Raw genomic sequence first — 26,499 nt, 5'->3', positions numbered from 1 at the left:
CTTTTAATATTTTCCATTTCCCTCCTCATTATGGTTTCCTTTCTGCTCTTGAATGTATGTGTAAGAGCTAAAATCCTTGTATGCTAATACTATATTCTCTATCATTTATAAGTTTGTTTTTATGATTTTTCCTACTGATTAGGGCTCTTGTATTCCTAATTTTTTTTGTATGTCTATTAATTTTCTCTTAGAATATGTGCATCGTGAATTTTATGATGTTGAATTCTGGACTTTGTTGTCTTTCTTTAAAGAATATTAGACTTTATTGTAGCAGGAGTTAAATCAACTTGCAAATACCTTTGACCTTCTTACGGCTTGTTTTTAAGCTTTTCAAGGATAGCTTTAGAGTAGTGTTAGCATACAGATGTAGGTTTATTTTGGCCCAATACTAAAAGGCATAATTTTTCTGGGGTCTCTTTCATGTCCCCTGTTTCAAAAGATGAGTATTCTCCACTCTAGGAAGTGTTTGGTCAGAGCTCAGACATGTCTTAGCTCTGTGTGAGCTGAGAGAATTGTTCACCTCCAAATAGTCCCCCAGTAACTTGATTTTGGGTTTTTTTTTCTTTTTTCAGGGGTATTGAACAGTTCTTTTTTGTCTCTCCTCATTGTATTTAGTGTGGCAAAACAAAAATTTGGTCTTTATAATTGTAATGAGTAGCACCTACAGGCTAAAGGAAGTTAGAAGTGATATTTGAATATATGAACTATCATGTGAGACACATAGAAGAGTTATAACTTATTTCTCCAGTGAATTTTAAATGAGTGATAAAAATATAGTCTATAGAAATTATCAGGGGGCACCTGGGTGGCTCAGTTGGTTAAGCAACTGCCTTCAGCTCAGCTCGTGATCCTAGGGTCCTGGGATTGAGCTCCACTTTGGGCTCCCTGCTCAGTGGGCAGCCTGTTTCTCCCTCTCCTTCTGCCGTTCCCCCTCTTTGTTCCACCCCCCCCAATAAAATCTTGTTAAAAAAGGAAAGAAATTATCAAATAAAGAAGAATTTCCAAGTGAGAATACTTGATTTTTGAAATTGTCTCTTTCTTTGGCATCTATATAATTACAGGTGATTTTCCCTTTTTTATTATTCCTTTTCTGTTTTTTTTCCTGATATTTCTTCTCCCTTTTTAAAGATTCTTTTTTTTTTCACTCTGTTTGCTATTATTCTTAGAAAACTTACCATTTTCATTTTAATATTTATCACCCTGCAGATTATATCCATCTTTACATATACTGCTCAAACCTGTCTTCTGAGATACAGACCTGAATTTTCAAATTCCTATTGAGGGGCAGTTCTATTTGTTTACCCTATTTCTTCAATAAAATATACCTAAAACTTGAAGCTTTATACTTTCTCCAAATAATTTTCTCTTACTTCTCTTTTTCTCTTCAATGGCTCCCAGCTCTTCTCTCTTCTCTTATGTCATGTGTTCCTAAAATATTACAGTCATCTTTGAAACCTCCCTGTCCTATAATTAATTGCCAAGGCCCATTAATTTGACTTTTTCAGTGCTTCTCATGTCTTTCCTCTCATTTTAATTTCTGCTGCAACATCTATTTGTTCATTCATTTAGTAAGTACTTGTTGAAATCCTATCTATGCTAGGGCTTTTCCCATAATAAATAGGAGTTATATGACCTTTATAATATAGCAGAGTACTCAGAAATAATAGGACCCAATAAATACTTGTGAAATAACTCACTGAATGAATATATTAGGTTGAACCTTATGAGACTAATTTTTTAAGGTTAGAGCAGTCAGATGTTAGCAATCTCCTATGTTCAACAAGTACACTACTATTACCAATCATACTAATATTCAGAGAAATACATATTAAGTTATTCCTAATACTATTAATGCTAACAGTAATATTATTAATGTTTTATATAATCTCTTTCATTAAACTACAAAACTTGACTTTTTCTCTTCTTTACCTACCAGGAAACACGAAATTATCCAGAATCATACCCACAACTGCCAAGGGATGAAACAGTGGAGAACCCTCATCTCCAGAAGCACATTCTGGAATTAGCGTCCATTCTGGATGTTCGAAATGTGTTCCTTGAGAGTACCATAGATGACTATTAAAACAAAAACCCTCTGGTTGAAAAATTTTTCATTTGCCACAGATTTTACATGGTGCAGTTTTCTAATGTGATGACAGACATAGTGGTGTTACTTAGTTTTAATTTTTTAATTTAAGGCCACCATTTTAAAAAACTGAAAAAATTGTTCAAACTTTTAGGGTAACTGTTTTAAAATACAGTCTTTCAAGTCTTTTGAAAAACTCAATCTTGGAATTTTTACTTTTTAGTTTTGAGGTATGGCTGTTTACCTCCAACATCTATCGCTACATACAAATAGTCAATGTTCTCACCCTCAAAAGAGTAAATCATTTATTTTTATATAATAAGGAAAATCCAACTCTTATACTTGGACCTTAAATGTATGGATTTGGAAAATATATCGTTGTTCACAAAAATGAAACTAGCCAGCATGGACTATTAAAGATCAAGAACAGTCTTTCCATAATATTTCTTTTCATTCCAACTTAGTAGGTAGACAAATGTGTGATTCTTTGAAACATAATCAAGACAGTTTTTGAAATCATTTAATTTATTAAATACTGTCATAATTTCAGAAACTGTAGAGGATTGATTTACATCAGAGAGTTAAATCTTTGATTGGAGTCTTACGATGATAAATACCATTTGGAATGTGTGAGCCCTGTGTTATCATGAGATATGCTGGCATATTTGCTTTCTTTGTAATGGGAATGCTGGGAAAAAAAAAAGACTTTTAAGTATTTCAGTCAAAAAAATCAGATTGTTGGTTTCATAATACAATGTTTCCACAAGGAATTCTACTTAAACTCTTAATTCATGATATCAAGTTTAAAGACTATACAGATTGAAGGCTGTGGCATATAGTACAGAGGTTATAATGTTTTTGCCTAGTTCACATTTATGAGACTTCAAAGTCAGAGATGTTATTTTAGTTGGGGGTAACTGAATTGTTATTTAACCTAAAATGGAAGCAACTTTTGCATTGACAATTTGGAAATAAGATTTTTTACAATACCTTATCTTTAATATTTTATATTCATGCACAAGTTTTTTATTATTTTAAGTAGGACTCGGTATATAATGTAAGGTTTTTTGTGTTTTTCTTCTCTGTCATCCCCTTCATGATTTCATAAGCATTAGTGATAATGTTTTGGGTTTTTTTCCCCCCTTCTTTTGACAACACAGCATTCAAGTTCAGAAATCTATGAACCAAAAGCCTAATTTCTACCTAATTTGCTGTACAGGCTCACATTCTACCTCTGGCAGTCCCAGGGGAAATAAGGTGATTGCTTTTGGTGCCTCTTTCCTATGTCCTTAGGGAAATTTTACTGTAATATTTTTAACTTGGTTTTCATTTCGGGCATAGGGAATTATTTGGGTCTGAGTTATTCATATGCCTGTTCCAGTTTGTTGATTTTTCATCTAAAGTCTTGAAATTATTTTTCTTGGGTTTAGGGGACTTCGTGGCATTTTATTCATTTCTTTTTCATTATTTTTGTTTGTTCTTTTAAACATTATTTCAGAAAGCTTTAGAAAACTTATCCAAGAGGGAGATTTCCTTTGCCTAGTGGGTTGTCTTTTTTTTATAAGATAAAGACTGCTTTTCTGTTTTTTAGTACCTTTATAAACTTCATAGCTTTCCTTTCATAATGGTGTTCGCCTGGATTACAGTAATAGGCTGACCCCCTTGTTTCAGTTCCCCTGAAGTTGTGTGCCAGTAATGTACCTGACATCATGTATTTTCCTCTCTTCTGATGCTTAAAATAATATTCATCCTCCTGAGCTTTATTCTCACCTGCTTAGCATTAAGAACACTGGTCTGAGAACTAGGAGACCTGAGTTCTAATCCTGGCTTTGCTGGTAACTAGCTTTATGCCCTTTGACAAGTGTCTTCATGTTTCTGTTTTATAGTATTTTCATCTGTAAAATGAAGGCATTAGCCCAAGGTTCCATCCGGTTCTGTGGTTCTATAGTTGCAATCTTGATTCCAAAAGAATTGATTTCTCTCCCCCGCCACCTGGAAAATTGGTTTCCCTGAGTTTAGCATAGATATTTTCTTTCCTAAGTCATATTTACCTTATTTTTGTTCACGAAAATATCTGGGTCTCAGTTATTGTAGAAGCTAACCTTGTGAAGAAATTAGTGCTTTTGTGATTAGAAACATATTTGTCCAAGAACAAAGGGTCTTAGAAATCACAATGAGGGTTTAGATGATGGCATTGTTCCTTGAGCTGATAGTAGAGTAATTTCTTATTGGCAGTTAAAAATCTGAAGTGAGCCAAAGCAATCTTGGATCTTTAAGAAAAGAAAACTGTGGTAGAAAATTCTAAACCTTTGTTTCATTCATGCCTTCAAAAGAATGTGTACTGAACAACAGCTATACTCCAGATTTTGTTCTAGGCATTGGGAAGCAAATGAAATAGACTTAAAAATCCTTGTCTTCTTGAAGCTTATATTTTAGTAGAAGGAGTCAGGCAATAAAAATAACTTATGTTAGAGAGTTGTTAGTTGTATGAAGAAAGTTTAGAACACGGTAAGGGAAATGTTTTGATTGTTTTTGGGTTAAGAAGAGTGTCTGAGTGATCAGGGTCAGCCTTATTGAGATTACATTTGTGCAAACACTTCTTCTTTCTTCCTCTCTTTTTCTTTCTCTTCCTTCCTTCCTTTACTTTTTATTTATTTATACTTTATATATGCTTGAATATGTAGCATCTAATGAACTGTCCTGTACCCCTCACCAAGCTTCTATATTTTAAGACATTACTTTAAGCAAGGACAAGAAATGTAAAAGGACAATCACTCATGGGTGTTGGCAAAGAATTTCTTTCAATGTATACTCATACCCCTTTATAAATATAAAAATATTAAGCCCCTTACTTATTTAATTTTAGAATTCATAGAAATTTACACATTGGATCTAAGAACAAAACAGAGCAATGGAAAAAAGCACTTCCTTGTTTTCAAATTGCACAAACTCCCCCTGGAGATTCTGATACAGTCTCTCACCTCCCTTAAGAATCACTGCAAACAAAACAAAGTAGAGGATTGCAAGAAGTCCCTTACATACAAGACAATGTTAAGCACAATGGAATTATTTTCTCTTTATCCATATATTTCTGAAGTGGGTAAAGCAGCTATTTCCCCTATTTCTCAGAAGGCTGAGACCCGAAAACACTAGGTTTACTCATAGTGGCAGAGCTAGAACTAAAACTCAAATCTCCTAACCACAGCCCAGTCTTTCTGGTAGCTCAGGTTGCTTTCTCTAATGAACAAGAAAGAAATAATTAGATATTTCTATTTTGGCACAAAAGGATAAGGTATTTTTAAAATATATCAAATAGCGAAACCAGAAAATCAGTCAGCCCTAGCAAATTTTTATTTATTAATTATGAAAAATCCCCAGTCAGACAATTTAGTGTTGATTCTAGCCAAGATATATTTTTTTGTATCTGTGTGTGTGTTATTCTCCTAGGAAGTGGTGCTCTCGAAACCTCTCAAAGCACATAGAATTTACTGTACCCTTTATATTTTTACCAAGTTGAAATGTTTTGAAATTATAAAAGCAAAATGCAGGCTAGTCATGGCTGAAATTTTCCTAATACAGGATCTGGATTTTATTTTATTTCCTTACTTGTGGTTACTGCCCTTCATTTTCTTCTTGTAGTAGAATTCCCTGAAGCATATTAAGTGATAATTGTACTGAATTTCATTGAGGAAAAGGGAAAAGCATCCAGTCTGATTTAATCTGTCAATTTGTGGAGCTTTCTTTAGCATTCTTCTACAAATTTAATCTCTGACCTGTGAGACTTCAAAACTTCCTATCTCTTAAAAGGGGTTTGAACTCTGTTGAAAATCTTGTACTTAGTTATCCCTTGTAATCAGCCTGATACATAGAGAACATTCTGGACTGAAAATATATAGTAAGGTGCCAAGGTCAGCAAACTTGGCTACTGCCAGTGATTCAGAACCACCTCCCTACCCTAAGTGAGTAAAAAGATTTGATATGAATATGAATGGTATGAATCTCCTGGTGATATTTTGGATGTATATGTTCTGTGTGTGTTTGAAGAGTATAAAGGGTATTTACGGAGGGCTCTTTTGTTGACCTTATTTATTTGAAAATCTTATTTTATTTGTAATTGCATGTGTATATTTTTGTGATGCTAAATGCAATCTCTGTGTATACTTTTTTGTATATATGTACATATTTGTAAATATATTGTTATGTAATGATGCAGTATGTGTATATTATATACCCATACCCATTGTGGGCTGAATTTATTTAAGTTCTGTAAGGACATCATAGTGGCATTGTTCATGCTGCTGTAATTAGGTTGTGGCTGTATCTCATTCATGAGCCTCTATTTTGAGGGGCTTGTGTTTGGGTAAAATTGGCTATTTTGGAGTTGGAATTAGGATGAAAATCTTAACAGAAAGCAAGATGTTCTTAGCTTTAAAATCGCCTGCCAATTTCCATTTAAATGGATGATAAATTAGTGATATAAACCTGAAAGACCTTATTGTGTGAAACTGAGACATCAGCAGGTTCTTAAGCTATATTAGTCCTTTATTTTCTTGACCCATAGTTGGGGATTATTACTGAGTAGTATTTATATTGAGAATTAAGGGGCTGTGGAAAAAATTACTTTGATCACATTTCAAAATAGATAGGAAAATGTCCTTTAAATAGAGAAATTTGTTTGTAGTTGCAATGTCAATACCTGATACTAAATTTTAATTTGAGAAAAGTGTTTTCACTGATGTGTCTCATTTTATATCTGTCTCTGTGAGGCAGAAAACGGGGCATTAGCTAGGGGAAGGCTGTACCTAGGTGGGGTGGGATTTAATAAGGAACAGGAGATTATTAATAGTATATTTGCAGCAGCAGCTGTGATTAATTTAGTCGTCTCAGCATTTCAGACTATAGGTTTTTTTTTTATTGGAGTTGCATATCAAAGATGAGTAGGCTCATCTGAGAAAATGGTTCCAGTGAATAAAATGCCTCCAGTTGTATTTCTTTGTCTCTATGAGACCACTTGTGTTCTGCAAATTGATAATATTCACACATGAAATAGCAATTCTTAATATTTAGGTGCATGGCATGCTATAAAATCTGGGCCTCCAAACTTCTACCATAGATGATGGGTGGGGGAGGATATCCTCTTAGAGGATAGTAAATATGTGCAGTGCCAATGTGTGAACATGGAATATCACAGAGTATCAATGTTCAGTCTCTCCTATCTTCACCTGGCATGTGTATTTGCATGGACGAGTGTAGGAGATCTTTAGTATACACTTGAATACATTCACCTCAAAAATTACATAGAGGTCATTTCTGCATGATGAAATATAATTGCAAAACAACTGTTTACCCCATTATTTTTCAGATGATTACATCTGAGTGATACAATATTAAATTATCGTAAATAGAGGTGTTTGAGTCAGAAGTCGCTTTTACCACCCAACAAATGTCATGTTTGCCGCTTCATTTTATTTTTAATAAGGAGCCAACTATTCATAACACCTCTCAATTACTATTAAATTTAAAATAAAGTTATAATGGCCTTTTTTAATATTAAAATTTGGTAATGTACTATTTCTGAAAAATCAGTGAAAATGTGACATTCTTTTGTTATTGTAACTAAATCACTTACTGCAATTGGAGAGTAGCAGAGCAGATGTTATGCTGTTTAAAATTCATAGATCTGACTCAGGCTCAGTGTGGACATTAATTTGAGAAAGGAGCAGCAATAAGAAGTGCAGTAGAGAGATTGACATTGTGAATATGACCTCTGTTTCAAACAGATGTAAATACAATAACTTTGTAGTTAAGTAAGGTAAGAATTGCTTAGAAAACCAAGCCTATTCCCCCATTCTGTACTCTTAGACATTGATACTTTATTCCTATTCATGCAGCACCTCCTAGTCTTTTCTGGACACTGTGACCACTTTACCTTAAAAAAAAGAAAAAAAAAAAGGCAATTCATCTTCCTCAAAATAAAATTTCAGGACACGGTATTACACGGTGTTCCAGCTTCACTGAATTTTTGGACAGAGACTTACTAAGCATGCCTTGTGTTTAAGGAAAAATAATTGATGTGTGAATGGAATCAATCGCCTATTGAAGGGAAGGGTGTCAGGATAATGTAGTGGGACATACCCTTAAATTGGGTAAAGATAAGCATATGAAATTAAGTGTAACTGATTTGTTGGTGCCATAGAAATATTTCCTTTGGAAGTCTGTAAATATGAGATGTTTTCTTAAGCTAAAATTGGTATTTTTCACTTACTAGATTGGTGTAACTTTTGACAATTCCATTTCTGTGTAACACTGTTAATCACTGAAGCACCATTTTTTAATTTTAAAACGTTTTTTGTTAATTTCTTTTGCGTCTTCTTTAAAAGTTATCAAATCTAAGCAGTGTGTTTTTTTTTAAAACATTATTTGAACAGTAGATTCAATTTTTTAATAATTTAAAGTATATTTTATTAATTCTGTACTCCAGATTCACTTAAGCCTAAATTTGGTCATAAAACATAGTACATATTAGGAATATTTTCCTATTTTGGTGAACATTTCCAGTCTATATCCTAAGACAATCATCTTTTTAGGTGTAGTATTGTTTATTGAGACATTGGTAATTTCAGGGTTCAGAGTTTTACTCTTCTAATAGGCTTATGGAATGAAAGTTAATTGAGTGATCCTATCATGTTCAGAATGAGATAGGGAATTACAGCTAGCCTTCATATAGGTTTGCAGTAAATGGTATTTAAACTTTTATATCACTAATATTATTTTCTCTTTTGAAGCTTTTGTGAATATCCACTTGTCTATGATGAAAATTAAGATTTGTTAACATTAAAATTTGACCCATAAGTTTTCTCAAACATCAAATCACTATGATCAACCATTGTAAAATGTGAAATGATAATCCCAAAATAAATACTTCCAAACCATAGAAAAATAACCGCTGCATTATTAAAAAATTTTATTCCTACCCTCCTTTGCAGGTTATGATTTTTCCTAATTTATATGTTGTGATGCATTTAAAATCTGCAGGAAAAAAAATTGCTTAGAGTGTTTTAGGACAATAAGAATTTTTATTATTTCCTGAAGAATTAGGGTTTTTTTTTTTTTTAAGCTCTTGGTTATCTTATAAAAAATAACTCTCGATGGCTCAGTAAAATATTTTAGGACTTCATGTTCATAGCTTTTTATAGTTATTGGATTACATTCCTTTTGCCACATAGACCATATGGCTAGTTCTCCAATGATTTGTTTGTTTGTTTTCAATAAGCCTTGCTGTTCAACAATCAGAGTCTTATATTTTGGAGACTTCTTCCAGTTGAGGTAGACAGGACTTAAATATTAGGAAAGCCAGATACAATGTCCTAACATTTTCACAGTATAACTTACAAGTGAAGGAAATTATCCAAATAGGTTATCTTCATTGTGTAGCACCAATATGAATAGTAATTCCATTAAATGTTGAATCATATGAAGCAGTTATAAATCATTTCTTACTTTGCTCTAAAAATTATTGTCATTTCAGGCCACATTTATTCTTTTCTCTGGGCAGTTTCCATTGTAAGGTTGAATATCCTTTTTCTTTATTCAAATCATCACTAAAGGTTAAGCTAATCACATAGGAGTTAAAATAAATTATGTTTGATCTTTTTCCCTGGAAATAATGGTGAACCTCTTGTCTATATTATGGATATTAGGCATAAATGCACTTGTTTCAATCATAGCAGAACCATTTGGAGAATACAATTACTTGATTTTGTAGTGGTGTGAAATACTTTTTAAAAATTGTGCTCATCTGTAACTGAAATGTTATAGAATTGTAACACTATAGAGAATATAGAGTTATATTAATTAGCTCTCCTCAAGAGATTGAAGCACAATAATTTTCATGTAACAGTTCTTATCCAAGTGCTGCTAATCTTTGTGCAAATAATGAAGCTATATGGTTGCCTATCTAGCTATTCACAAATCACTGTAATCCTTGAGACGTAGTCTTGTTGCTCATTTGTACTAAATTTTGGGTATTGTGGGTTAATATTTTAGATCAAAATCTGTCAACTCAGCTCTGTGAGACAGCAAACCATTTGGATTCATTTTATGTTTTATATGTGTTATCAGTAGAATAAATTTTGAAGGGGCTATTTACTACCAATGACTAAAGGGGAAAATTATATTGTCAATGTCATTTGACTTGAACATTTGTGGTATTGTGAAAGTCTATTTGTTGTGTTTCTGAATTGCTTAAGCCATACATACTCCTAAGGATGTTTTCCTGTCGTGTTCCTTTTCAGCAGCCTTTTTCTGCTTTGTCTGTTATGGTTAATACTTCATAGATTTTAGAAACTGAGAAGTTACTGAAACATTTTATTTTCTTGAGTTCATCACTTTCAACTCTTGTATGATGTGTGATTTGTCATAAAGGATAGCAAGCCTTTCACTGAACTACTTCACTAAATGAATTTCATAGTAAAAACACTGTGATTCTGCAGAGTGGATTCAGTAGGCCCTTCTTTGCAACGTTTTTGTCTATTACTGTGCCTACCACCTTTAGGGCACTAATGGTAGAGGATGGAAAGTTGAACGTTTTGATGTTTATTGAATAACAAGATCACAGAAAATTTGATTTTTGTTGTCTGTATTGAAAACATTTTTGCATTGATAAATGTTCTCTAGGAATGTGACTACATTCATCAGGTGTGAACTCTTGTAAATGAATTTTGTATCTTGAATCCACGTGTATATTAAGTGTATCATCAATATAAAAATAAACATTATTTGCTTAACGTTTTTGGTACTTCTTCAGAATCGCTGACAACGTAAGTAAGCAAACCCTAAACTGTTAGGGTTTGCTTCTTCCAGATAATACCTGAGACACTTCCGACTCTCGGGGTCCTAGCTTCCATGCTTATTCTTCTAGTTGGTAAATTTCTTCTAAGTTCTAATCTTGGTGTTTTCCCTGCCCATCTCGCCGTGCTCAAAAACTGCCATACTCAGAGGGAAGATCGTTTGGGAGGATGGGTGGAAGCTGCTGACCCTCTGGCTGTTTTTAGGTGCTGGGCAAGAACAAGAGTGACTTCAGTGCGGAATGTCTGGCTTGGTTGGCACTGAAGGGTCCATGGACCCGATGTAGGCTAATTTGCAGTGTAACTTTGAACAAGAGCAGTTTTACCTCTTTGGAGTTTGTTCACCTGTCGCAAGGTGGAGGCCCACTAGATTATGAATGTAGTGGAATGCCATTAGCTCGTTCATGAAATGCGGTATGTCGGAGTGCATCGTGTAAGGGTGGGATTCTGGGAACTTCTTTCAGTGTGTGTCCTGGGTTGCGGTATAAAACCTAACCTGCAACGGGTCATAAGCATCAAAGTCCAAACTAGTCACAGAGCGCGAAGACCTAGTTCTGGTTTCTGAAGCCGCAGGGTTCTGTGAGGAGGGAGGCAGGGCCTTGCGGTGATCACGTACGACTACAGGTGGGCAAGACTGCGGGGCAGGGCACGCTGGGGCCGGGAAGCGGGAAGCGGGAAGCGGAACGGACACTCGCCCCGCTCGGCTCAGCCCCGGCCTTGGGGCTCTAGAGCGCCCGACGCACGCGGGTCCCACCGCCACCAATAGGATGCTTCTCCCTGCTGCCACGAGGCTCCTCCCACTGCCCCGCTCCGCACCACCCCCTTTAAAAAAAACCCCGAACAAAGGCTTTGGCCACCCAGTCACCGTCCGCGGGCCGGGCCGCCGGCTGACGTGGCGGAGCAGCCTTAGGCGGCGGTCAGCCCCGCGCCCGCGCCCGCGCCCTCCGGCGACTCCAAACCAACCGCCGCCCCGACGGGCTCGCAGGCGACCGCGGCGACCGCGCGCGGGCGCATGCGCATGCGCGCGGCGGATCCTCCCCGCGCTCAGCCACTTCCGGCGCGTTGGTGGAGGTGCGGTTCCGGGTCGCTGCTCCGCTCGCCGGCCGGCCGCGGGGGCTGGTGACGCGGGCCGGCGTTCGCGAGAGGTCCCGGAGGCGGGGCCCTGCCGGCTGCCGAGAGAGCGGCAGGTGCGCGGGCGGGGGCCGGAGATGCCAGCAGGCCCCTCTTCCTCTCGGTGGCCTAGGTCGGCCTCCGGAGCGGCCCGGACGGGGCGGCCCAAGACCCGAGGCGGGGGGCGGTACCGGGGTGCCGAAAGGGCGGGGGTGGGAGCAGACGGGCTGTCCGGCCTGGGAGTCTGGGGCAGGGGCTTTCAGGATCCCCCTCCCCCCTCCCCCCCCAGCGACCTTGGACAAGTCACACCTCTTTCCTGGGTCTCAGTTTCCTTGCTGTCAAGTGGGAGAGGCGTCGAGTCAGTCCCCCCTCTTCTTTGACAGTCCAGACGCGGGCGGTTCAAGAGTGAGCCTGAGCGAGTGGGGCCCAGACCCCCGAGGCAGGTACCTGCCTCACCCTGGGCGTTAGCCAGTTTCTTTCACCCAGTGTAGCCTTTCTTTTTCTCAGCGACGCTCTCAGTGCGAGTCAAGGAAGGCTCTGACTAGACAGCCCGGGTCTGGCCAGGTAAACAAACCATGTGTGACTGTCAGAACCAACTGAGATTAAATACTGGCCCCGGGGGAAGCCGTGGTTTCGTTCCAAGTTGTGTTTGCTTTGGGGCTTCCAAAGTGAAGTGAATTTAGGCACCGATGAGAGATTGCTCTTCTTTGTACCTGCTAGTGAAGCTCTTTAGCAGATCACAAGCGCAAAGGAGAAGGTAGCCAGCCCACTGAGGTTTGTGGCAGTGATAGATTCTCCCCTGTCTTCCGGTTAACTCTCCCTCTCTCCTCTTGCATTTACCCCCAGCATTTTGGCCTTACGCTTGAAAGGAAATACCCAATGCATTGTATCTTTGTTTTCACGCAGGACAGAATGCTTTGATCTCCAAGCTGTTTTAAATCTGGTAGATAAGCCAGGTGAGTAGGTGGTTTGCAGACATTGAAGAATTGTACAGGCTTAAATGGACCATATGGAGTGGTAAGAAGTCATTTTGTAGATCTCAGAGCGGAACTTAGGTGCCCTCCGCAGCACATGGTAACTTAAGGTTGGAACCAGAATACTAGGGTTTCATGCAACACCGGGAGAAAAAGATGTTTGAATCTCGTGTTGAATATCACATAAAACATTCTGAAGATAAAACTGAGTTCAGGTCATTTTAATCACCCTTAAAAGAAAACTGTGCAGCGTTTCCAGGACATGTTTAAGGGTATCTGGTGCTTAAATAGGGTAGTTGCCTGGCTTGCCTGTTTTTTCTAGGTTGTCAGCTTTTTCTAGTTGACAGCTGTTGGCAAACCATCCTAGATTATTGCACCTGTATCCCACTATTGAGTTACATATTTTTGTCTTCATCTTACCAAAAAAAAAGAAAGAAAGAAAAAGTAAACTGTAGTTAATATTGGGGGCAGGGTCCCAAACCATCATGTGATGTTAATGTGTACCCTGGGAAATTTTACTAAATGTGTTATATGCCATAGCCAATGTGGCATGATAAAAAATCAGGACTTGTGAGTCAGAGTCCAGGGCTCAAATACCAGCCCTGCCACTTAAGCACACACTCTGGCAGATTACCTCATCTCCTCGAGACTGGATCTTCTTATCTGTTTATGCATGTGAAGCATCTGAGTGTTTTTTAAATGTTTAGCAATTGTGTTCTATTAAATGTACATGTAAAATTAAGAAACTTAATTTTGAAACCTGAAGCTTAACACAGCAACTCAGTGGTGAAACCTCTGCTGTGTTTAACTTAGCCCTCTCTCATCTGATTTATAGATACTGTGTTCCATAAACCCTTGGCCCACATTTAAGTGGGAATGCAGCTATCTTGGATGTCTGGAACCTTTTAGGCACCAGTCTCTGAAGTCTTGGTTGCTGGCCTAAGGACTAGACTACTGGTTTGGTTCACAAGCTGGTCATCTGTGCAGGATAGCCACACAGCAAAAAAATGTTTGCAAAACTAAAGAAGAAAATTGCAGAAGAGACTGCTGTGTCCCAGAGGCCAGGAGGTGCTACTAGGATCCCACGGTCAGTGAGCAAGGAGTCGGTTGCCTCTATGGGAGCTGACTCAGGAGATGACTTTGTAAGTATATTCTCTAGTTTTTAATATTTGGTACAGTCTTGATATATTTTTTAAATAATACTTCGGAGAATATTTTCAATAATTATTTTCTTTTAAAATTGAAAGATTATCTGGGGCTTATATTTTATTCTTCTTAATTTAAGGTGCTTTTTTTCCCCTATTTTTTTGGGAGTCCTTTTTCATAGTCTTTACATTATCCTCTTGTATCCTTTTTACACCTTGTGCATCATCTTTTATATTTCATTTCTCAAAAAGCCTTGGCCTGTTATTTCTGCAGACAGATATACTTTAAGATATTGTGGCCCAACATGGTCTGGGAGTTAGTCAGAGTGCACTATTTTACTGGGAAAGTTGATGAAAAGATGACACCGATGACTGCAATATGTCCCTTATTTGTAAAGGACCTTTGTGTTTGGAAAGATTTCAGAAAAGTGGAGATGCTGTTGTGTCAGGTTAGATGTGATGCCTTAGGATTAAAAGTGTGTCTTTGGCATAGGACAGGATCCTCTCAAAGTCCGATATCTTTTTTAAAAAATGATTTATTAAAAAAAATGATTTAGAATTCTTGATATATGTAAAGGAATGTATGTAATATAAATGTAAAGTATAAAGCATAAAAATAAAATGAGCAGGGATCCCTGGGTGGCGCAGTGGTTTGGCGCCTGCCTTTGGCCCAGGGCGCGATCCTGGGGACCCGGGATCGAATCCCACATCGGGCTCCCAGTGCATGGAGCCTGCTTCTCCCTCTGCCTGTGTCTCTGCCTCTCTCTCTCTCTGTGACTATCATAAATAAATAAAAAATAAAAATAATAAATAAATAAATAAATAAAATGAACACTTGTTAATATGTCACCTTCCAAAGAACTAGAACATTATGGATACTGTTGAAACCACTTGTATGCTCCTGCCCAGGTCACTTTCTTCCTACCTGCCCTCCAGATAAATTTTGTATTGATCATTCTCTTGATTTTTAAAATATTTTCCCAGATATGTATATATTTGTAAGCAATTTATTGTTTAATGTTACTTATTTGTGCACTTCATAAAAATGGTATTCCATAGTTTTCTTAAACTTTTTTTTTTCTCTTAATTCACCATATTTCCGGAATGCATCTGTGTTCCATGAAGCTGCGATTCATTTGTTTTTACTGCTAAGATTCCAGCATTTAACAAGGCCACAATATATCTCTGTCTTTTCCTGATGTTAGACACTTGAGCTGTCTCCATGGTCAGATGAGTGTCTTCCTCCTTTCTTGTACTACCTCTCCTGGGTCAGATTACATGGCAGAAGCTATTAGGTTATTGGGATGGAACAATAAGATGACCAGATCTAAATCATTGGCTGCTATATTTAACAGGAAATATAATGTACATTTGATCCCCAGGCTGAAGGATATAGTTTCAGTGCTGAGTTCTGTGGCAGAAGTACCCGCTTTGCCTTCATGATGACATGCTAAATGAAGTCTCTCATCTTGAATGTATTCCAGATATAGATAGTGGTGTGAATTCAGGAACTATTTTCTTTTGAGACTTCTAAAGTAAAATACTTGGACTTACTGTTTATACATTCTAATCTTCACTCCCTAGCTCCACACCTGTATATCCCATTGCATATATTTCTCTAACCAGATGTTTTTCCTTTAGTGTCTCAAATTCTAAAATGAACAAATGAGGGATCCCTGGGTGGCGCAGCGGTTTAGCGCCTGCCTTTGGCCCAGGGCACGATCCTGGAGACCCGGGATCGAATCCCACGTCGGGCTCCCGGTGCATGGAGCCTGCTTCTCCCTCTGCCTGTGTCTCTGCCTCTCTCTCTCTCTCTGTGTGACTATCATAAATAAATAAAAAATTAAAAAAAAATAAAAATAAAAAAAAAATAAAATGAACAAATGAAATGCAGTAGAGAGTAGTAGTTAGGAACTCAGTCAGGCTAAGGATCAGACATGGATTTGATTCCCAGCTTCATTGTTATTATGTGACTTGGGGAAAATTCATTTTCTATGCCACATCTGTAAAATGGGGTTAGGAACTATATTAAAGTATGTGTGTCCCCAAGGTTCACCCTAAGGTTCAGTTATTTACTAAGTGAATTCACAAGACTCAGGATGATTTACTAACTGTTAGTATAATCAGTGGCAAGGTATAATCAGCAAAGGGAAAAGGTGCATGAGGCAAACTGGAGAAAATCAGGTGCAAACTTCTAAGAGTCCTCTCCCCCTGGAGTAACATATGACACTCTTAATTCCCCCAGCAATGCGTTGTGACCATGCATACCACCATTTATTCCAATACCATGTACACACATACACAGTTTATCTGTTTAGCATCTCCTAGTGCCATCACATTGGGGAAGGAGATAGTGTTGCTCCTGCTTTACAGGTAGAGAAGCTAGGACCCAGGTATGTTAAGAAGCTCTTCAGTGATCACGATTAAGGTATAACGAAACCTAAAACAAGAGTTTTGATTTCTGGTTCAGTACTGGGATCTCACATTTGCTGAAAACCTATGTGTGAATATGACCTCTTGTCTATTTCAACAGGCTTCCGATGGAAGCAGCTCCAGAGAAGATCTTTCATCCCAGCTTTTGAGAAGAAATGAACAGATACGGAAATTAGAAGCCAGACTTTCTGGTATGTCTAAGAACTCATAAAAAGCAAGCAAAGAAAACTTGCCTTGGCTGACCCTCTCTCTATATCTAATAGCCATATTAGATAATATGTAATAGCCGTAGTATAACTTTAGAGTTGTATTGACATATTTTGACATATTTCTTAGTCAGAAGGGAGCAATTTGTACACTCTATTCCCTCCTTTTGTTAGTGTACTGAATAGTTTAAATTCAAAACTGAGTTTTAAAGTTAAAAAACCAACTTAGGTGTTTCTGCTCCTGAGGTTTCTAGCCATGGATATAAAAGGTATTAAAATATATATATATAGACTAGATTTGACAGTCTTTCACCTGTTAGCATAGCTTTCAGGTGGAGAAGGGTAGGAGGTAGTATTTACAGGGAATGGCCAACAGATTCTTCAACACCATAGAGGGTTGCCACTTGCTACAACTACATATCAACTGTGTAAGTGTCCTTCTGGGTCTTTAGACCACTTTCCAATGATATTCAGCACCTGTATAGAAGCTGTAACTCTCATTCTGTCTTTTGTGTGCAGTTTACAATTTACACAACTTCCTTTGTATCCTTTCCCTGAGCAGGGCATGTTTGTGATAGAGTTGTAAGTTCTTATTTTGGTTTCTGCCAGTGGATATATTCTGAAAGTTTCATCCTGTGAAGTGGTCAATGGCTTCTGTGTTTCTTTTTGTCCTTTGGCCTTATGCACATTTTATTGGAGTGAAAGCAATATATTACAAAATCTATCAAATTATATGTGAAATATTTGTGTTTGGGAGGTTATCAAAGGTGCGTAGTATAGCTCCCAGCTCCCAGTTAGTCCATTATCTTCTTTTGTCCTCACTATAGCCTTATCAGGGTTAGCAAGGTTAAGGTCACACATGTAGTAGTAGGTGGGGGAGCTGATCCAAACCCAGACTTGCTTGTGAAAGTCCATACTCTTTTATCTGCAGTCTTCTTTAAATTCAGTTGTTATAATCCTGTTATACTTACTTGTAAATAGTATCAGGAACAGCAGTGAAATAACTTTACATTTGTCTAATGTTGGGGAGAAAGCTGTGAAATACTACGTGCCTTCCCTAATACAGATGGAAGAATAGTTTGGGTTTGACTTTGGAGAAGGGACAGGGCCAAGAACAGACACTTACTAAACCCAGTTATGTCCCTTATGTCCCAATACCTCTTATTGAACATTATGTGTCAGGTGCTTCTAATATGGAGAACACCTAGGTTATTGTCTAATTAGGACATATGAAACACTTAGTTTACCAATTGCATTTTGAGGCAGGTACAGTTAATACCATCATTTGCTAAGTAAAGAAACAAAAGGATCAATAATTTGCTTGGTCTCTCAGCTATGGACTGACAGAGCTTTGATTTGGCCCAAGCCTGCCTACTTTTCCACTATACCATACTATCTTCTTTGGCCACTCAGGTAATTAGTTCTGACTTTCACCTTTAATATGGCATGGGAAGCCCAGTTTCCATTTAGAAAAGAAGCTGCTTTTTCTAGAGAATCAAGTACTTTCACAGTAAAGACTATCCTTTGGTAAGGTATTTGCTATTGCCTCAACCACTGTTAACTCAGTTGTGTGGACTGTGAGCTGTTGAGTGAATTCCCTTTGCTCTATCCTATTGCTAATACTGGCAGGGGAAGTGAAAACTGAGATTTGAAATTAAGTAATGAGCAGGGCAATTTTGATGACCAGACCAGGCCCAATTCTTGCTGTCTATCCAGGCTAAAAAAATCTGCCTGTTTGTATTCACCATTTACACTGTGGATGGTTTGTACTATACCTGTTTGCCTGTGTTGTTCATTGTTAATGGGAGGCTGTCTGCCTAGCTTTCCTTAACAGCAATGGTTTTCGGGTTGAGAAAATCATCATCATTTTCACTCATTTTTTTGTTTAATTAACTTCCTTTCCTGATGTTTGTCCATTCCTGGTATGTGCGTCACCCTCCTCACCCAAGACTATGCTGAACAGGTCCGAAACTTGCAGAAGATAAAAGAGAAGCTTGAAATTGCGTTAGAAAAACACCAGGATTGTACGTATTTTTTTCCTGCTTTTTCTCAATCTTTTCAGGGTTTACTTTTTTTAATGAAACAATAGCGTATGGTTAAGTTTGTCCTTCATCATAGCTCAAATCTTTGTAAGTGTACTATCAGGGTGATATATAATGTTTGTCTGATATTTATAAGCATATAGTTCCTATTTATGTTGTGTTATGGGCATGCTTCTTTGGAGAAGGTCGTTATGTGTATCAGCTTGTCTTCATCCAGTTGACCAGTTCATTGGCTGCCCTTAGATTTTAGTAAAATCATGTGCCTGGCCCTTAGACCTAGATTAGGAGACTGGTTCTATCCATAGCTTCATGCTTCTACATTCAGTAATGGGAGGAAATCTTTAGCTGTCATCACTCCTCCAGCAATAGAACATATATTTTACTTAGTCTATCCTAACTCATATATTCTCCTTTGGATTCAGTCCAAGAAAAATGCTAACAGAAGTAGAAAGTTATTTTCTGTTGATATAATATATACTAAAAAAAAAATTTTTAAGGGAAACAAAGTGAAAGATTTTTTTGTTTTGCCTAGTTTTGAGTTTTATTTTTAATTCCGATAAAGTGATAGTAACCATCACTTAGCAACAGCATTAGCATCTTCTAGCAATCTCCCTAACTTATTATACCATTGAAAAAGCTACGTTTTGGCATCTTCCTAAATGTATATACTTGCTTATTACAAAAACAAAACAAGAGAAAGCGAAAAAACAACTGTGGTCTATTACTAAGCCCAAAAGATTCTGGGAAAGTTGAGATGGATCAGGTTTCTCCCAGTTTCATTATCCACTTATGCGACCTTGATCTTTTTTGCTAGGTGACAATTGTAAAGTAATCACATGGGCTATTTGTCATGCCGTTTCTGAAATATTTCCATATCTCAAATAGAGCCTCTTTGTTAACAGCTTCCATGCGGAAATTTCAAGAGCAGAATGAGACATTCCAAGCCAACAGAGCCAAAATGGCAGAAGGACTGGCTTTGGCATTAGCCAGAAAGGACCAGGTATTTTATATGTGACGCCCAAGACTGGTGGAAAGATTTCACTTAGTGACATGATTTCAAAAATCATGATATAAACCTTGTAGGAAACATTTACAGCTCAGGAGAAAAGGAATGCTATATATAATTTACAGTTGTAATCATGAAGAATGTGAGAGTATCATCCTGTTACACCGTATAACTTTGTAAAAGGGAGAAGGGAATTCATGTGTCCTAAACTGGTAGCATATCCCAAGAGAAGGAAAACAATCTCTGTACTCTAAAAACTTGTCTCAAGGCCTAGACCCCAAACACTTGCCTTTTAGAGTGGAGAATGCTATCAAGCTAGATAGCTTCTATGATGTACAGATTTCTTACAATCTCTGTTCCCCAGTGTCTTCAACCCCAGTGAGTTAGACAGAAATTAACTCCTGTAATCCCATTAGAACCATCCATTGACAGATGCTGAATGAATAACAATAAGAAAGGAAAAGAGTACTATTACCATTATAATAATTATGAAGTATGTTTCATTCTGTGGCATTTTAAATTTAAGATAAACATCAAGATATTATAATGATAATCTTGATTTATTAAGACAGGATCAATATAGTATGTTTCACTTAAGAAAATATATAATTCATCTACAGTAGGTGTATAGGTGGTTTTTAGAGTATTAGTTACCTAAGACATTTGCTAGCCAGAAAAAGACATTATTCACCAATACTTAGTGGATAACTATGATATAAATGTATACAAATGAATATATCATCTAAAATTGGTGGATTCTGATTGTAGGCACTTGGAATATGGCTTTTTGTACCAATGGTTATTTTTCCTCCCGTTCTGTGATTGGTGAATGAATCCTTTTTCCTTTAACTTATACCAGACAGTGTAAAGCATATTGGTAAAATCAAGACAAGCAGGAAAATAATTATCAGGGGCTGGTGAAGACTGTCTCCCTCATCTTCAGTGAATTAATTTTTAAATATCAATTATAGAGTTACCAACTCAGCTGGTCCCAGCTACCCACTCCCAAGAAATAATAATAGCATTCATGGAAAAACACTATGAAATAAAGTGAAAAGCTGCATCAGAATACCACATTATAGCTTTACTGGGTCCTCTACTTAATAAAAATCCACAGGCTTATATCTGTGTTCTAGAATTTTTTATAAAATTCATTTTCTTCTCCTTTTAGGATTCTTGGCTCTCTACTAAGCCAACTTTATGGGGTTTTTATTTGTTATTTTGGTTGGTTGCTTGCTTGCTTTACAGGGGGAGTTAGGTTGTTTTGATTTCTGAAAACCTTATATTACTGATACTCTTCCCTGGAAACTATACTTTTTTGTTGTTTTGTTTTAGGAATGGTCAGAAAAAATGGATCAGCTTGAAAAGGTTAGTTCATCTTTTATATTTATCTCAGTTTGAATGTCAGCCTCTCCTCAGGGCTCGGACAGTGGTTTATGCAGTACCCAGTATACAGATTGCTCTACCACCTCTTAAACTCAGGGTGCCAGTTGATTAGACACTGACTTGAAAATCTCACGTGTTTCCCCCCCCCCCCTTTTTTTTTAAGATTTTATTTATTTATTCATGAGAGACACAGAGAGAAAGGCAGAGACACAGGCAGAGGAGAAGCAGGCTCTCTGCAGGGAGCCCGATGTGGGACTCAATCCCAGGACTCCAGGATCATGCCCTGGGCCAAAGGCAGACGCTCAACCACTGAGCCACCCAGCGGTCCCATGTTTCCCTTTCTTGATGGGCATGCTGGATGTCTTTTGTGTGCCCCTCCCAAAATCCTCTTCACCACTCTCTTACCTTTCTCTATGTACCTGGAGGCTGATGGAAACTGTATCAGCAGGACTCCATTGCCCTCTGGTTCTGGACTGGGTTCTGCCAGTGGAGAACTCCCAAGGAACTATGGGTGGAAGGAGAGTGTGGTTAGGATTCCTCCAGCCTTCTCCACGTGGGATCCCTTCAAGTTAGTTGTATCCCATGGCCGAAGGTCAGTTTTAGTGGATATTCCTGGGTTTCTTATAACCGCTACATCCCTCTACCCCTTCATACCCAATTGATACTAGCACATTATCTCTTTGTGTTTTCTTACCCACCCACAGCTTTGAAAAGTCCCTTTAGTAAACTTCTCAGAATACCCAATTTGAGACTGCCATCTGTTTCCTGCTGGGACCCTAATTGGCACTGTGGTAATGTTAGGAATACTTTTTAAGGAAGCAGTCGGGAAGGAGGGCATTTTTCAAGGCTTAACATTGAGCAGATAAGAGCGTTTCTTGGCTAAACACAGATGAGGAAAATTGATTACTCTAGTACCATAGCTTGTGTAACACTGTGTAGGTGCTTAATGTAATTTATTCCTGGCTCCTAGACATGAACAGGAAGATGAAATTTCAGGCCTATAGTTAGAAAAACATTTTAATTTAAAAGTCAGCTACCTCGGGCAGCTCTGGTGGCTCAACGGTTTAACGCCGCTTTCAGCCCAGGGCCTGATCCTGGAGACCTGGGATTGAGTCCCACATCAGGCCCCCTGCATGGAGCCTGCTTCTTCTTCTTTTTTTTTTTTTTTAATAATAAATTTATTTTTTATTGGTGTTCAATTTACCAACATACAGAATAACACCCAGTGCTCATCCCATCAAGTGCCCCCCTCAGTGCCCGTCACCCATTCACCCCCACCCCCCGCCCTCCTCCCCTTCCATCACCCCTAGTTCGTTTCCCAGAGTTAGGTGGAGACTGCTTCTGACTCTGCCTGTGTCTCTGCCTCTCTCTGTGTGTGTTTCTCATGAATAAATAAATAAAATCTTTTTTAAAAAATAAAAAAGTCAACTACCGCAGCTCAAATTATATGCTGCTATCTAATTCATTTTCTGTTTTCATCAAATACTCCTAAATTACTTTTTATAGTAGAAAAATTATTTCTTAGATTGATATATATATGCAGTCTCAAAATATATTTACTGTTCATTTTATTAAACAGATGAACTTTATTGTTGCTGCATTCTTGGGCTAAAACTCCAGGTTAAACCAATTCTCTCTGTGCATGCTGTAGAAATCTGATTATCAAGCTGTTACAGAATGCTTCAACATATTTATGTAAGGAAAGAATTATAGAAAAGTCAAACTATCTCCCAAAGAAACTTGTGTTTAAAAAATCTGAACATGGTATTAATGCTGGTCTTCTTAAATATGGAGATATGGGTTGGGTTAAAGTTTTCTTTTCTTAAACTTAAGATTGTAGCAGTTGAAATTCTCATTGAACTGTTTTTTATCTTTTAAAATTACAGTGAAGGGGGATACATACAGGGCTGAAATAAAGCCTACTTCAGTGCACTAAGGCCATCCCCTCTCGCACCCCTGCCCAGAGGAGGGACTGGGACGTATTTTAGACTCAGAAAGAACAGTGAGAATCTATGTAGGTCTTTGAAGCCACTGTAATTTTTGGAAATGTTATTTTTATACTGTTTTGATTTCTTTTCAATCAGAAATTGGAAACTGCAGCAGCAGAGTTTGTCCTTAAGAGAGTCTATCTTGGGAAGCTGTCATTTAGGAATTTGTAACCTGCTCACATCAGTCATGTCTAATTTTTGTTGACTTCTAACTGAAATTGCTAATTGACACCAGTTCTACTGAAATACATCTAATTTTTTCAGGGTATTTAGGCTTACTCCAGTTATTCATATTGTTCATCCAATTCAGTAGGTCACTGAGAAAAGATGTGTAAAATGAATATCTGCAATTTCTTTTTTTTTTTAAGATTTTAAAAATTTATTGATTCATGAGAGACACAGAGAGAGAGGCAGAGACATAGGCAGAGAGAGAGAAGCAGGCTCCCTGTAGGCAGCCTGATATGGGACTCAATCCCAGGACCCTGGGATCATGAACTGAGCCAAAGGCAGGTGCTCAACCACTGAGCCACCCCTGTGCCCCAATATCTGCAATTTCTAATCAAACTTAAGAACTTTATTTTTTTTTAAAGATTTTATTTATTTATCCATGAGAGAGAGAGAGAGGCAGAGACACAGGCAGAGGGAGAAGCAGGCTCCATGCAGGGAGCCCGATGTGGGACTCGATCCCAGGTCTCCAGGATTATGCCCTGGGCCAAAGGCAGATGCCCAACTGCTGAGCCACCCAGGCGTCCCAAACTTAAGAACTTTAAAGTGCCAAATAATTGTTGCTCTTATTCCCCTTATTCACAGCTGTATCATTTTAAACACATTTATTTTTTAACTTCAGGTAAGTTTTAGATAATGGCATATTGCTCACATAACCATAAAGCTTCCTGTTATCTATTATTGTCTACTGAGGAGAGTTTTTTTAAAGATTTTCCTTTATTAAGAATCTGCGGGGACCCCTGACTGGCTCAGTTAGTGGAGTGAGCAGCTCTTGATCTTGGGGTCATGAGTTCAAGCCCCATGTTGAGGGTAGAGATTACTTAGAAATAAAATATTTAAAAGAAAAAGAATTCTGCTGAATAAAAATAAACATTGTGTAGATTTTAAAAAAGCATTCTTACATAATATAGATTTGAGATGTCTTTGTTGCCTGAGATGATGTCTTCTTCCTCCAAATAGGAGAAAAGGCTTCTGACAGCTCAGTTACAGGAAGTGAAGAACCAGAGTTTGAATCTTTTCCAAAGGAGGGATGAAATGGATGAATTAGAGGGGTTCCAGCAGCAAGAACTAAGTAAAGTAAAGCACATGGTGCGCATTTTATTTTCATAGCTACATATTATGTAGATGATTAATTACTCTGATTTTACTAGTCATCACTCTAATTGCTGATGAACATACCCTAGTAGTCTGTGATATTAATCATATGTGTATGTTTTTCAGTTTATGTAAGTGCAAAAGTTCTGTTTGAAATGTGCTTCCTTTTCCTTTTCTTTGTTTATTACGGGCATATAAAGCCGCTTATAAGCTCACACAAATGTTATGAAAGTTTGGTTTGTTGGTCCGTATTTTTAAAAACAGGTCTCAGGAGTATTTCTTAATAGTGGCCCAGTGAAACTTTATATCTTTGTATCAGCTTTTAAAAAAAGAAGAAACTCTGGGGAAAACGGAGCAAGAGTTGGAGGCACGAACCAGAGAACTGAGTCACACCCGGGAGGAGTTGATGACCTCCAGTCAGATGTTATCAGACTTGAGCCAGAAGTTGGAAGAATTGCAGAGACACTGCTCAGCGCTGGAAGAGCAGAGGTTCTTGCTTGGTCTGTGGGGCCCATGGGAAGCGGTGTTAGTGTAGCCCTAGCTATAGCTTGCCTGCCTTTCCCCACTGCTCTTTGCAGCACTTTCTTTTTCTTTCTTTCTTTTTTTTTTTTTAAGATTTATTTATTTATTTATTTATTTATTTATTTATTTATTTATTTATTTATTTATGATAAACAGAGAGAGAGAGAGAGGCAGAGACACAGGAGGAGGGAGAAGCAGGCTTCATGCTGGGAGCCTGATGTGGGACTTCATCCCGGGACTCCAGGATCACGCCCTGGGCCAAAGGCAGGCGCCAAACCGCTAAGCCACCCAGGGATCCCCTTTTTTTTTTTTTTTTTTTTTTTGAAAGATTTTATTTATTTATTTGTAGAGACACAGAGAGAGAGAGGCAGAGACACAGGCCGAGAGAGAAGTGGGCTCCATGCAGGGAGCCCGACATGGGGCTTGATCCCAGGTCTCCAGGATCACGCCCTGGGCCACAGGCGGCGCTAAACTGCTGTGCCACCGGGGCTGCCCTCTTTGCAACACTTTCTGATCTGAGTTCTGGCCCAGGGCTTGGGACCCTCTACTCCCACCACCCAACACCTTCACTCCCCTTCACCTGCCTAATCTCAGCTTCCAAACCTGCCAAGCAATTCAGTATGTTTTTGTTCCTAAGTTATTAAATAACCAAGGCAGATTAGGATTTTTTACTTAAACCTGGGTGGAATTTTTCTTTTTTGGCTTCTACTTCAGAAAGATCCAAGGAGTCTTCTCCATTGATAGTCTTCACATGGCTAACATTTGCAGCCCTGACATATAAAGAACCATCTGTATTTTTTCCTGTAGAAGTGTCTCTTAGATAAGATTTCCAAATGTGCTTATTGTCTACTTTCTTTCAATGAAGAGATCACGTGACAGCTTCAAAAACAGGTGCAGAAAATAAGATCTCGGCCCTGGTGCAAAAGGAGCAAGAGCTCCAGGCATTCATTCAGCAGCTTTCCATGGACTTACAGAAGGTAAGTAGAGTACTAGGAGTAGATCCAGGTGGCTAGAGCTTATGGGGTAGAAACTAAATCTGGCAGAAATTTCTGTCTCAGGGTGGCTACTGAAACTTCTGCTTCTCATGCAATGTGGCCCTAGTTCCTGGTGTAGCCCCGCTACATCCTGATGGAAGTGGCCACACAGCTGAACAGAAGAGGTCAGTATTGTCCCGGCAGGAAGTCTCAAAGTACACCATTTGATCTACTCCAGTTTGTCTTAAGTACTTCATGGTGGACCATGAGCATAAGAAGAACAGTCATGGTTGATATGGCTTAATCTGGTGTATTCCAAATGATAATCCTTACAGTTCAACATACATTTATTGCCTTCCTATTATAGGCCTGTGCTAAGTTTTGAGACTATAAAGAAGAATAAAACATTATTATTGACTAGTGTTTCTCAGTGGCATGTTTCTTCTCACCATTTTGAATAG

The 26,499-nt window shown here is 38.1% G+C and overlaps 2 protein-coding genes and 1 long non-coding RNA gene across 16 annotated transcripts in view; 2 read left to right on the top strand and 1 right to left on the bottom strand.

Annotated features, from left to right (window-relative positions):
• SCAI (suppressor of cancer cell invasion) overlaps window positions 1–10,872 on the top strand; it is a 164,539-nt gene extending 153,667 nt beyond the window's left edge. For 4 of the 5 annotated variants that reach the window (XM_072777899.1, XM_072777896.1, XM_072777898.1 and 1 more), the window contains one exon: window positions 1,937–10,872. In XM_072777899.1, the coding sequence (XP_072634000.1) occupies window positions 1,937–2,083 (147 nt within the window). In that variant the 3' untranslated portion in view covers window positions 2,084–10,872. The remainder of the gene's footprint in view (window positions 1–1,936) is intronic. The other variant, XR_012008287.1, reaches the window with a different exon arrangement.
• On the bottom strand, window positions 10,229–11,981 carry LOC140605723 (uncharacterized). Its single transcript, XR_012008288.1, has 2 exons — window positions 11,259–11,981; window positions 10,229–11,142 (listed from the first exon to the last, which is right to left on the bottom strand). It is a non-coding gene; the product is annotated as an uncharacterized lncRNA (long non-coding RNA).
• Window positions 11,965–26,499, top strand: part of GOLGA1 (golgin A1) — a 48,755-nt gene continuing 34,220 nt past the window's right edge. For 3 of the 10 annotated variants that reach the window (XR_012008284.1, XM_072777893.1, XM_072777892.1), the window contains exons 1-10: window positions 11,966–12,119; window positions 12,949–12,998; window positions 13,852–14,158; window positions 16,695–16,785; window positions 18,750–18,824; window positions 19,745–19,842; window positions 21,184–21,216; window positions 24,408–24,536; window positions 24,862–25,031; window positions 25,930–26,041. Coding sequence is in view for 9 of the 10 variants with exons in the window: in XM_072777893.1 (XP_072633994.1) it covers window positions 14,024–14,158; window positions 16,695–16,785; window positions 18,750–18,824; window positions 19,745–19,842; window positions 21,184–21,216; window positions 24,408–24,536; window positions 24,862–25,031; window positions 25,930–26,041 (843 nt within the window). In the remaining variant the exon portion in view is untranslated. Of the gene's footprint in view, window positions 12,607–12,794; window positions 12,817–12,948; window positions 12,999–13,851; window positions 14,159–16,694; window positions 16,786–18,749; window positions 18,825–19,744; window positions 19,843–21,183; window positions 21,217–24,407; window positions 24,537–24,861; window positions 25,032–25,929; window positions 26,042–26,499 lie in introns of those variants that run through there. The other 7 variants (XM_072777891.1, XM_072777884.1, XM_072777889.1 and 4 more) reach the window with 6 other exon arrangements.

Source organism: Canis lupus, chromosome 16 (genome assembly GCF_048164855.1).
Source record: "Canis lupus baileyi chromosome 16, mCanLup2.hap1, whole genome shotgun sequence".
Classification (NCBI taxonomy): Eukaryota; Metazoa; Chordata; class Mammalia; order Carnivora; family Canidae; genus Canis; species Canis lupus.
Note: the sequence above shows the minus strand (reverse complement) of the source record. Positions and strands in the feature narration are given on the sequence as shown.